The sequence below is a fragment of the Zonotrichia albicollis genome, chromosome 7, assembly GCF_047830755.1.
Source record: "Zonotrichia albicollis isolate bZonAlb1 chromosome 7, bZonAlb1.hap1, whole genome shotgun sequence".
In the NCBI taxonomy this organism is placed as follows: Eukaryota; Metazoa; Chordata; class Aves; order Passeriformes; family Passerellidae; genus Zonotrichia; species Zonotrichia albicollis.
The window spans coordinates 40,690,372-40,702,612 of NC_133825.1; the positions used below are offsets into that span (position 1 = coordinate 40,690,372).

The following is a 12,241-nucleotide window of genomic DNA, read 5'->3' on the forward strand; positions in this document are numbered from 1 at the left end:
GGCTCTTGGAGCAACAAGAGCACATGTGCAAGTGCCACTTTTGGCAGCTGCCTTTAATTTGATAGATGCAGTTATGAATTGATTTTAGGATTTTGGGATTTAGACAATGCAATTCCTCCCATCATAAAGGAATGGCAGCACCTCTTAGCTCCTGTGTTAACCAAAATGCTGTGGCCAGGGGCTGGGGTGGCTATTTCCATGGTCCAACTCCAGTGGTGGGAAGGATGCTCCTCCCTGCCAGCCAGGGGCTGTAGGATGCCCTGTGCTGCACTTCAGGCAGCAGGGACAGCGCCAAGTTACTGATGGTTCCCTTCATCCCTTTACTCCCCTGTTGGTTCAGTGTCCATTTCCTGTCCCTGAGCTACCTTGCCAGTCTCATTGGTGCCTGTGCCACCCCAGTTCACTCAGCTGTGGCTGCCAGAGAGCATTGAACATGGCAAGGGAGAATGGGAGTGTAACTGAGCTTCTCTAAACATCACTTAGAGAGGTGAAAGGCCCCTTGAGTGGTAACACTGAGCAGAAGCTGCTCCCACAGCACTGCCAAAGCTCTGCCCATTCCTGCCTCCAGCCCAACACCTGGGAAACAGCACCAGGGTGGGATTTGCCACCAGCCATGGCTCACCTCTGCTGTGCTGACAGACAAAAGTCACCAGAAGTGAGGATGTGTGGAGGGATAGGATGTATGAAAATAGTGCAGAAGGTAGTCTCACACCTGAGACTGTACTAATCACCAAAGATTAGGAACAGGCCTGCCCTCAACAGGCCACAGCTGTGTCCAATAAGGATGAGTGCTACAAAAGAGTGGTTAGCTGGGTGAGGAGAGAGATGGAGTTTGTTGGCTGGGCTGTGAAGATGCTGGAGTCAGTGCTGTGAGGAGCTGCATGTGATAAATCACTGAGAAGGTATGGGAGCTTTGCAATAGGATGGTAACAAGGATGTGCAGTAAGTCACCAGCAGCTCTCAGACAGCTGATGAGCAGGAGTGAGGTTTGCTGTTGCATCACCTGCTCCCAAACGTGCTCAGGAGCACTGCTGCACAGGAACAGAGCCTACCCCAAATCTCCCCACTGATGGGTGCTCCCAACCACCCCCCAGAGAAACGTGCACTGTGGGTGCTGTGCAGCCCTTTGCTGTGGCCCACACAGAGACTTTGGTGTGGTGGAGCCTTGGAGGAAGCCAGGAAGCATCCCATGCCTGCCTGCCAAGGATGCAGCTCTGCAAAGGCAGTGGAACTGCGCTCTGGAGACCCCTGGGCCCCAGGCTGAGCCCTTGGCCAGGCTCTCCAGCCAGCCCATCCTGCTGTGCTGGGGGCTGACAGACACAGACTCCTCTTCCCTCTCTTGGTGGGATAAAAACCACCCACCCTATTGTTCACAGCCATCCTCTCAGAGTTTATAAATAAACCCCGTTTCCCTGCTGTCTTTGTGCTTTCCCATTTTGACGCAGCCTTGATTTCCTCCTGTTCCAGAGGCCTTCAAACAAACAGCTCCTTTTTTTTGTTGTTGGTTTGCTTCCTCCCAGCCTGTGCTGGAGCAGACACCAGTGCCTGTGCCTGGTGCCAGGATGCTGAGTGCTGGGACAGGGTTTTATCTGCCAGCTTCCCATAAATTGCCCCATCTCGTAGGTGTGGGTGTTAATGTGCAACTTGGTGAAAAAGCAGCTGGTTTTATTGCATGTGCAGCATATTAGCAGTGGGAGGAGGATGCTGAGCAGTCTGAGGATGGGACATGGGAGCCTGGTGCTGTCCCAAACAAGTCTTCCCTCTACAGGGTGAGGCAGGGCAGTCAGGCTCCTTCAAATCCAAGCATGAAGTGGGTGAGCCAAAGGATTCACCGCTGCCCAGAGAGCATCACGCCTCCACTAGCCTAAAAATACTGGAGTGTTTAATATGAGGTGATTCCCCAATTAGTTTTAATGGTGATACCTAATTTCTAGGCATTTTAAAGCACACTTCTTGCTGGCAATTTGCAACCCTTAAACAGCGATTCTGGGTAAATATTTAAGGAACACTAAAATCCACCCATGGTCTATATAACTGCCCTTCTCTCTGTATCAATATTGGGGATTGCTCATGTAATACATGGCTCTATTAGATGTGGTCATAAAAGCAGGTCTGTGGCCTGGGCCAGAACAAGGAAGGGCGTGTTTTGCTTTTTCAGCACTTGCATTGCAAGGGCAGGCTAATTTTTAACTCTCTCCTAATATTCACAGTCCACTGACTGGAGCCTGGGGTCCAAGCAGAGCTGGGGAGAGCAGGCATGCTCTGAGCATCATGGTGCTGCAGGGTGAGATATGGGTATGAATGAAGCTTTCCCTTTTTGTTCCTTTTTGACCACTTCTGCTGAAACCAACCTGCTGAGAAACACTGAGGGCTAGCAGAGGTGTTATGACAGCCCTTGTGCCTCCTAAGTTAAAAAAAACAGTTGGGTCATTCCCAAGCAGGAGTGAAGATGCCATCTCCCCTATCTTAACCACTAAGGTTTAAGAAGAGCAGAGAGAGAAGTCTTAAAATATCTTGACACCAGAATTTCAGGAAGAAGAAAAGGAAAAGCCAGGGAAAGGAGGGATGTGCTGAGCTGTAGCAGCACGTGGGCAGCCCCTGTGCTGGCACAGGCAGCCCGGCCCTGGTGACGGTGTGGGTGCTCGTGACTTCACCCCGGCTGGCCGCACTGCAGCTGGGTGTCTCCAGCTGTTTGACATTCCCCTTCCTCCTCCCCAAGGCCGAGACGTCTGTCTGTCCACATCCCGCCCATGTCTGGAGCCAGCAGCTCCAAAGGGGAGCAGAAGGAGCCGGTGGAGTTTCCCCGCTCCGCTGCCTTTGTGTGCAAACCGGGTTTATCTGTATTGTTTGGCCAGCGCCAGCAAATTACAGCCTGCCTAATGCGTCGTTAGGGAGAGGCAATTAAATACCAACCCAACGAGTATTGCGGCCAGCGTGACTGGCGAGAAACAGCTGCAACCTGCATGGCAGCTGGGACAGACGGGTGGAAAACACCAGCCTCTCTATTTGTGTCTTTATTTGTGCCTTTGCTCTACCCTCTGCCGTGCCTGGCTGGGTGAAACCTGTGCAGGGCAGGGTTAGGCAGCGATTGTGCCTGGATCTGGTGAGTTTTCTCTGGTTTGACTCCAGCCCAGTGGCTGGTGGTGCCCATCCTGTGTGGTGCTGGGTCAGGTCACCAGAGGTCACAGGACTTTGCTTTTGCCCTGCAGAGCATTCCTCCCGCTGCTTTGCAGCCCTGTGGGCTGTTCTTGCAGGCACATCCTGTACATCCCTCTAGGATTTAGGGCTCCAGCTCAGTCTCCCATCAAATCCCCCCTGGTTTTCTATGGCATCGTCTTCAGTGCCCTTGTGCCCGAGGTCCTGACACCGAGCTTGTGTCAGTGCCACCCACCTGCAGCCTCCTGTGCTGTCCCCAGGTGAGATTTTCTGTCCCCTTCCTGCTTCATCTGCCATGATCAACAGCACATTCACATCTCTGTCCTTCAGCCTCCAGTGCTGAATCACCCCAAGTGTTTTGTACACCACCAATCCTGTTGCTAATCCTGGACACCCTAATGAATCACTTTTTCTCCCCAGATGCTGTGAGCACTCATGGGGAGGGAGCCATTTTGCTGTGGCCTGGAGTGTTTTCTTAGTGTTATACAAATAAACAGGGGTGGGTTTGAATCAGGATCTTTGGAATCAACTTCCTGCAGGTGCTGAAAGAATTTCTGAGTAGATTTAGAGGGCTACCTTTGCAAACAGCATCTTTAAGAATCACTGAAGTGATGTTCATGTGAAGTGCTCTGGCACCAGAAGCAGGTGACGAGAAAATCACCACTGGAGTCTCAAGAGAGCCAAGGATTTAAGCTGGCTGTGTAGACCAAGTCATCTGCCACCAAGCCCAGCCATCTGAAATGTAGAGCAGATAATCTGTGCTGCTTGCTGTTACCAGCTGTCTGAGAGCCAACAGTCCCAGGTTCATAGAGGGTTTGTGAGCCCTAAACAAAGGGTGCACAGGGGGTTCCCAGGAAGGGGAATACCCATGGCAGGGCAGCCCATCAGTAACAGAGAACAACCACGCTCCTGCCAAAGCCATTGCCCACAGTCAGCTGCTGATTTAAGCAAGGGTATGTGCCAGGTTGGCCCTATCAGGAACCCACAGTCACTCTTTCCTGCCCTGCACATTGGTTTGGGGCATTTTATGTGGTTTTACTCTGCAAGTTGTTTGCTCTTTGGGAGATCCTACAGAATCAGAGTCCTGGGTGTAACAACAGGCACAGGGTTAAAAGTGCAATGAACAGGTCGTGCTGATTATTGTCTTTGCAACCAGAGATTTTTCTAGGCCAGGCAGTGCAACAGATCAAATGTCTTCTCCAGACAGGTGTCTGACAGCACCGTGGGAGTCATCATCAGTGGAATCAGAGCAGGTGGGGATTAGGGAATGGATTGCAAAGTGAGTAATGCACTGGCCAGGGAGGGGAGCAGAAGGGCTGGGGGCATCACCCCCACTCAGCAGAGCTGGAACCTGCACAAAAGAAGGGTCAGGGCCAGCAGCAGAGGGTTTTGCTGTGACATGCCTGCCATAAGATGTGGGGATCTCAATCCATTGGAAGCCATCCCTGTGGGATTGCTGTGGACAGCAAACCAGGGGCTGGGATGCTGAGACTTGTCCCTGGTGCTGCTGCAATGATCAACCACAGCCAGGGTGGGGACAGAGGATGCCAGGCAGGATCAGCCTGGGAGGATGCACAATCCTTCTCCTTGGTTACAATGACAGGGGATAGAGGAAGATGAGGAGGAAGCTGTAGGGAAATACTGGGGAGAGGAAATATCTTTTAAATCTCAGCTAATGTTGGCACACGAACAAATGGGTATTAAGTGGTGGGGGCTGCTGGGAGACTGGGAAATTTGTGAAGGGGATTATATGATGTGGCTGCTCAGAATAGTTGGATAAATGACCCAGCCTATCCCCTCTGGTTTTGCCCTCCCCTTATGGCACCAGGTGATTGGAGTAGCAGCAGGGCTGATCTATTTGTATTTGAATATTAGGGTGTCAAGCAAGTAAAAATAAGAAAAACTTCATCCAAACACTGGTGTGCTTTTTCTGTTCTTGAGATGCACCAGAAAACCCTCCTGCATCAGCTTCTGGGGTCAAACCTTGCCTGCCAGTGGCCTGCAGAGGCACAGTGAGCTGTACTGGAGGGAGATGCTTGTAAGAAGTGAAGGAAATCATTAGACAACAGCAATTACACTGAAAGAGTCATGAGCTGTCTCTGAATGCATTGCACTGAACCAGCAGAGCTGCTGGCACTGGAGGTTCCCAAGGTCCCTCCCAAAGCCAAGCTCCTCCTGGAAGCATTGTCCCCTCCAAGCCCCCTTGCTCAGCTGGTGGCATCACTGTGGCTCCACAGCCAGGGGCTGCTTTCCCCTGCCCACTGTGCAGTGGCATTGGGGACAAGAGCAGCTTCCTTGTGCCCCTCAGCCTCCAGACCAACCCCAGCAGCCTTTGCCCATCGGGTTCCTGCAGCCTGTCCCTGTGCACTGAGTCTTTTTCTGCCTGAGCAGTAACTCCAGGTCTGAGCATGACCTCTTTAGCCCACAACATTTTTTCTGAAGTTTAAAAAATTTTTAAAGTTAAACCCTCATCCAGCCTTTTATTTGGGATGACCAGCATTCCTCCTCTCCTTTCAAGGGAAGAATGCTATTTTTCACTATTATTTAGTTGCTGCTGTTGCTGGAGTCAAGTGTCAGCTGTGCCCTGATGGATTTCCCCACATTAACATCAGACCCAGGTACCACAAAGCCCAGGTTAGCAATGAAATCCCAGGAAACCAAGGAAAACTGTGAAAATCAGGATGTCGTCTTTGTAGAAACAGTCTGGTGAGTCCAAGCTGCGAAAGCTTTGGCAAAGCAGAAATAAGGAATTGCTGAAGGACAGTCTGGGGAGGCCAAAACTGATCCCCTGCTCCTCCAAAACTCTGGGCATCCTTTCTGCATCCTCCATCTCGGGGTGGGGATGGCTGGAAACCTCCCAGGACACTTCCCCTTGCAAAGCCTCTGCCTTTCTTTTCCTCCGGACTTTATCTCCTGCAGCCAGTTTGCCAAGACACGAAGCCTGAGGGGGTGAAAGGGAAAAATGAGGCATTGAGCAGGTGCAGTCTGTGCACAACCCCAGAGATGCCTGGTTTCATGGCAGCCACCACCTCAGCAAGGCCATCCTGAGCTAAAGCATCAAAACACAGGAGGCTGTGTGCTATGACATCAGTTAAAAGGCTGAGTGGAGGGACACAAAGCATTCCAAAGTGAGAAGAGGCTCAAACCTCCATTGGGAGGTGTGGGATCCTCTTTCTCTGCTCTTCCCTCAGCAAATTCTACTGAGCTTGTCCTAGTGGTTCCTCAGCCCCAGCCCAGAAAGCATAATTCCCAGAAATGTGTTGGATGTCACATTACTGAGTCTAACATAAAAACTCAAAGCTGAAGCATGCAAAATTGCACACTGAGAATGTTACAAGATCCTCCTGCCTGGAGCAATGTCAAATGACCTTCTCTTGATCTGCCAGCCCAGACCCAAGGATCAATTGGTGCACTCCTAGGAGTGATGTAAAGCTTTCAGTTGAGCAGATGGAGAACTAGACCCTCCACTTGGCTCTTTTCACCAGGGGAGACACTCTTGGACCTTTTGCCACATCCATCCTCCCACCTGCCTTAGCAGGTCCCATCCACGCCCACCCGCCCAGACCCACCAGGAATATTCAGCATTTAATCCACCCACCAGGAGATGTGCCTTTTTTCTGCTGGCACAAGGCAATCTCAGACCATATGTGTACTTTCCCTTAAGGGTGGGCAAGAAAAATTCTTTATTATTTTTATATCAGAACTGCATGGCAACTACTGTGAAAGGCCAAGTGTGAACGGCAGAGAACTAGTAGGAGCTGAGAAGAGCTCGTGCCATCTCCCAGCCTCTGAGACAGAAAACCTACTATTTAGTACAAAGATGGAGAGTGAGGAGGGCAATTAGAAGGCTGGAGGTAAAATAAAAAGCTTATTGTAAAAGCAGAGATCATAGGTTTGCCTGATGAAAGCTGAGATCAGGAGATCAGGGGGCACCACATGAGATATCAAGGAGGACCAATCCCTACAGGACTGTAAGGAGGGAATTCAAAGGAAATTAAGTAGAAGCTTTAGAGGTACTAACAGGAGGAACCTGTAAATAACAGCATCATAAATGGACCTGAGAGAAGCAGTATGGCTAGGCAAGGCAGGACCATCACCACTATCTGTAGCTCAGTTATTTGCAGCATACACCAACAGAGAGCACCAAGGACAGGTCGCAGAGGAGATGTGGCAGTGTGGGCAGGCAGAGACACCCAGAGAAACCACGGAGCTTCCTGAGCCCCAGCAGAGGATCAGGAGCACCCAGCCTGCAGGACAGCTGCTGGAGCAGGCACCTGAAACCCTGACAAGGGCCTTTCTCCTGGAGCACCCCTGAGTTATCCTTGTTCCATTTAGCAAGGAAGTGAAAGGCCATTGTAATGGTGGCTTCCTAAGAGGGCTGGATGCAGCCCCCCACTCTGGGCCTGGCCAAGGGAGAGGCTCTGAGAGCACCCCTAAGGACATGGAGCCCTTAGGGATGCAAACATCTACAGCCACACAGAAGGATGTGTGGCCCTGCTGTAAATCACAGTCCCATGTCACGCCCTGGGACAAGGGACAGCAGGCAGCAATAGCAGGTGGCAGCCAGGGCCTGCAGGACAGCCTGGAGCCAGTCCTGGGGAGAGCTCCATGTATTAATTATTGACTAGTGAAAGAAGAGATATGAGATTTCACTGACCTCTGTGTATCCTTGTGCAGGCAGATCTCTGCACCCCAATTAAATCCTGCTTGGGCAAGGAGAGGGGTGATACCTGCACTCACCACTGGGCTGGGGCCACAAGGAGCGATGCCAGTAACACTAAAAACTTCTTGGGTCCAACAGCAAAATCAAGGTTTAGGAGTCAGCCAGGTTTCATGAGAGATCTCCTCTCCCTCCAGGGTACAGCTGCTCCAGACCAGCTCTAGCCCAATGCCACCACAACAACTGTGTCCATTAAAAAAGAAAAAGAAGACACGTGATAGCCTCCAAACAATTTTTCAGTACTTTTGTATCACTCTTGTGCAGCAAGAAATGCCTGCCCATGGCAGACAGGCAGCACAACTATCACCTGGAAAATTAGTTAGTCCTTCCAAAAGGACTGCAGCAGACTTTTAAAGGCAGGTGAAATTTTAAAGGGATTACATTGGGATTAGCCTGAAAGGAAAGAGAGCAGGTGCTTCCAGGAGCTTTTGCAGACCAAAATCCAGGGTTGTCTTGGCTCCCACCCTTTAAACCTCTCTCTGAACCCTGCCAGGTCTGTCCAGGGGCTGATTTACACTGGTGCTGTCACTGGAACAAACTGGATGGATAACACCTGCACTGTGGGGAAACATCTGCTGTGTGTGACACCAGCAGAACAGGGTCACAACACACCCACCAAAGGGGACTGAACATTTGTGCTCAGAGCAGTGGCTCTGTTTTCCTCTGTTCAGCCCAACATGGGCACCAGCCACACACACATGAGGTGATTCCCATGGCAGAGGGGAAGGGATGCTCACTCTACCCCAGGGGTTTCTCATGGCACCTCACACCACCAGACAGCTTTGTACCTAAATCCACACCTTGCTATGTTATGCAGCACTACAAAACAAAGCACTCCAGCAACCTTACCTCTTATCTAATCCAATCTCCAAATGATGAGGTGGATATTTTCCCCACTTTTACAGGTGTGAATTTGGCAACATCCCTGTGGGCACCCAACCTCTGCGCCCTGGGCCACGCTGCCCTTGCTGTGCCACACTGAACTGAGGGCAGCCTGCCACACCAGGCTGCTGATAAAAGGTGCAGGAATGTCCCAGGATGTGAGAGCTGCCTTGGCCCCGTGCCTGGAGGCAGTGGTGGGGTGGGATGGGCCATGGGGCTGAGCCAGTGGCTCCCCAGCTCACCCCAACTCCCACAGCCATGGGCCCACGGGGCTGCACTCAGATCTTCCACTTCTGCCTGAGAAGCAGCTTCCCCATCGCCTTGCAGAGAAAAGACTGACAGTGAGACTTCAGGATGAGCTCAAAGGTTGAACAAAGTACAAGAGAAGGGAAATAAAGAGAGCATGCCCTTAAATGGCTGTATTTAGAAGGCTGCAGTGGGTGAGGGTGCTGGACCATGGCTGCTGGATGTGCAGAGCTGGCAGTGCTGCAAAACTTCTTCCCTTATCACTCCTGTGTTGCCTCTCTGATTCTGGGTGCTTTCCACTGTCCATATGCCCTAAAGCCTCCATTCCTCTTGAGCCAGTTCCCTTTGAATACCTGCCCTTGGATCATTACCTTGTACTTTTCTCTGTGGAAGGGCCTTTAAAGAGAAATTATCCTGGACCTAAGCTAGAAGGGAAAGGGATCAAAATTATTATTATTCTGGCTTCAAACCTGGGAAGTCATTGGGAAAAGTGGTACCTGCTGAATCAGCACCAATTCATACAAAGCATTCAAAAATCACTTGAGAAGTGCTGTGCAGGTGCACAAGGAGGACCAAGAAATGCAGTAGGTAACAGAGGATGCTGCCACTAGGCACAAACAAGATCTACAGTATGGACTCTGGATGGCCAAACACATCCTTATCCTCTGGGAGAGCACCTGAGATTTTTAAATCATCTGATTTTAAGCAATCTGATGCTGGCTGCCTCTGGTGCCTTTGGTGTGCTTTCAGCAATGACCTCTTGTACTTTAAGGTGAGGTCATGGAGAGCCTCCTGCCCGATGGCGAGCCAGTAGAGAGGAGCCCTCAGTGCCCAGCCAGGCTGGACAGCTGCTTGTGTCCAGTGGCTGCATCTGGGGTTGATTAGAGCAGTCCCACCACCAGCTCAACCCCTGCACAATTAGAAAGCCAGAGACTGACTGATGTTTTAATAGGAGTGTTTGCCCATGCAGGCTTGTAAAGCAGGAACCGTGTCTTATCTCAGCTAGTCAGTGGAGTTAATAAAACCCAAGTACAATCTGAGTCCTTCACCTGCCTGGATGTGTCCTATGGCTCAGCCTGGCTCCCACCTCTGCTCAGCCCCAGCTTTCCCAGCTGGAATCCTGCTCTTAGGGATGGCCAGTCCCTGCGGGGTCTGAGCACACCCGAGCCTGGCACTGCGTTCTGTCCCGCCCCGCTCCTGGCACACCAGGCTCTGCCTTCTGCACTCTCCTTCAGGCCACGGCTAAACCCGGATGATGCTGTGTGTCCTCCCCCCGACACCATTCCGCTCTGGGCTGCCGAGCGCAGCGATGGGACGAGCCGTGGCTCTGTGGATGTGGCAGCAGCCGTGCGGTGCTGCGGGCACGGAGGAGGTGCCATCTGCCCGCGGGAGGGGCTGTGCTGAGCCGCCCTGCACGGGCAGCTGGCCCGGCCCCGGCTTGTGCCGTGAGAAGGCATGAGACTGACCAAATCCCGCAGCCACGCTTCCCGAAAATAGCCCGCTGGCCCGCAGCAATTGGGTGCCGCGGGGATTTCATTGCATGGCTGCAGTGTCCCCTCTCAGGTGAGTCAGGTCCCCGTGATGCTGCGGGCTCCAGGTACCATTGGCATTACTAACACAGCCCTCCTAAACGCCGCCACGACTTCTCTGCCCCGCGCTCCGGCCCGTTCCGGTCCCTGCGAGGCCGGTGAGCCCGGCGAGACCCACGGCAGCCGGGTGTGAGCAGGTGCCCACGCCCCAGCACATCTCCGGGGCGATGCTGCTCCCCAGCCGCTCCCACAGGGCTCCTCAGAGGAGCCAGACCAACCCGACCGGCCGGGCCGGAGCGGGGCTTTGTGCTGCAAACGCAGCGCCGTGCTTCGGTGCCGCTGTCACGGACACAAGGGGAGCCAGGAGGGTGCTGGAGGTCACCTGGGGCCAGCCTGGTGCTGGTGGAGTCCCCTCCGCCTACCCCCTCAAAATTCATGGACCCGAGATTGCAAATGACTTCTGGAAGCGCAAATCCTTGCCCTTCTCCTCAGTCTGGGTCAGGTCCTGCGCTCTCTCCTCCGGGCGCTGCTGCTTTTTCTCACCTCCCTGACTGCAAAACAAGGGCAAAACAAGCTGTAGTGTGCCCGGCCCTGACCCAGGTCTGCAGGGATGGATATGGAGGGGGTGAGGGAGGCTGGTGCATCCCTTGCCTGCTCTCTGCCTTCGATTTACTTTGGAAAAAAATAATTTATTAATTGCTTTTAGAGTCTGCACTCAGAGTGAGCTTTGTGGGGGCACTGCATAACAGAGGAGTAATGTGACATTAAACCGCTAGTGCTTATGCCGAGGGGCCCCTTTGAAGTTCGGGGCTTGCCTGCAGTGCTGGCCCCATCGCCCCCAGCGCTGGGCGCAGCATGGGCTCCCCAGTCCGCCTGTCACGCCGGGTCCCTGACCAGGGACAGACCCTGGGGCAGTGGCGGGAGGTGACACGGGGTGACAAGAGGCAGGGCAGGCTTAGCTGCGCCTCCGCGTCCTGGGGGCGGGTGCAGCTGGGCCCCCACCAGTGCCACCATCCCCGGGGCGCGGTGCCACCGCCGCCCCTTTCCGAGGGGTCGTTCCCCCCGCGGCGCTGTGACACATCCCGGCGCTGCTGACCCACCGGTCCCCGCCGCCCCGGGACCGGCCCGGCCCTGCCCCGCCGGCCGCCCCCCCGCGCCGGGCGCCGCGCATCCGCCGGCGCTCGCACTCCGCAGGCGCGGCCGGGCCGGGCCGCCCCGCCGGGGCGCGGGGGGGGCGGGACGGCGGCGGCCCGTGGGGCGACACAGCGGCGGGGCGGGCGGCGGCAGCGCTGGGACCGCGGCGGCCGCCGGGCTCGCCGGCAGACGGACGGACGCACGGAGAGGCGGCGGGGCATGGGGAAGCGCGGCCGGCCGCGGAGGGAGCCGCGGAGCGAGCCGCGGAGCGCAGGGGCGGCCGGCGGGGCCCGGTGCCCCCTCGGGGACATCTGCAACACGAGCCCCGCGGCGGGCATGGACACCTTCCTCTACAACGTGCAGGTGCTCCTGGAGGCCGCCAGCTACCTGGAGCGGATCGAGAAGGAGAATAAAAGTAAGTGCGGGCTGGCGGCCGTGGCCGCGCGTGTGCGTGACTGCGGGGCGGTCAAGGGGAGTAAGGAAAATAACCCAAACTTTCGGCTGCCTGCAGGGGCCGGCGACGCAGTGACAAAGGGCGCCGGGGCCGGCCTGCAGCCCCCGCGGCAGAACCGTG

The 12,241-nt window shown here is 54.2% G+C and overlaps 1 protein-coding gene across 2 annotated transcripts in view; it reads left to right on the top strand.

The window, feature by feature from the left end:
• Window positions 1-11,730: 11,730 nt before the first annotated feature.
• Window positions 11,731-12,241, top strand: part of MXI1 (MAX interactor 1, dimerization protein) — a 62,177-nt gene continuing 61,666 nt past the window's right edge. Inside the window, exon 1 of one of the 2 annotated variants that reach the window (XM_074545201.1) lies at window positions 11,731-12,082. In XM_074545201.1, coding sequence (XP_074401302.1) covers window positions 11,887-12,082 — 196 coding nt within the window. In that variant the 5' untranslated portion in view covers window positions 11,731-11,886. The remainder of the gene's footprint in view (window positions 12,083-12,241) is intronic. The other variant, XM_074545202.1, reaches the window with a different exon arrangement.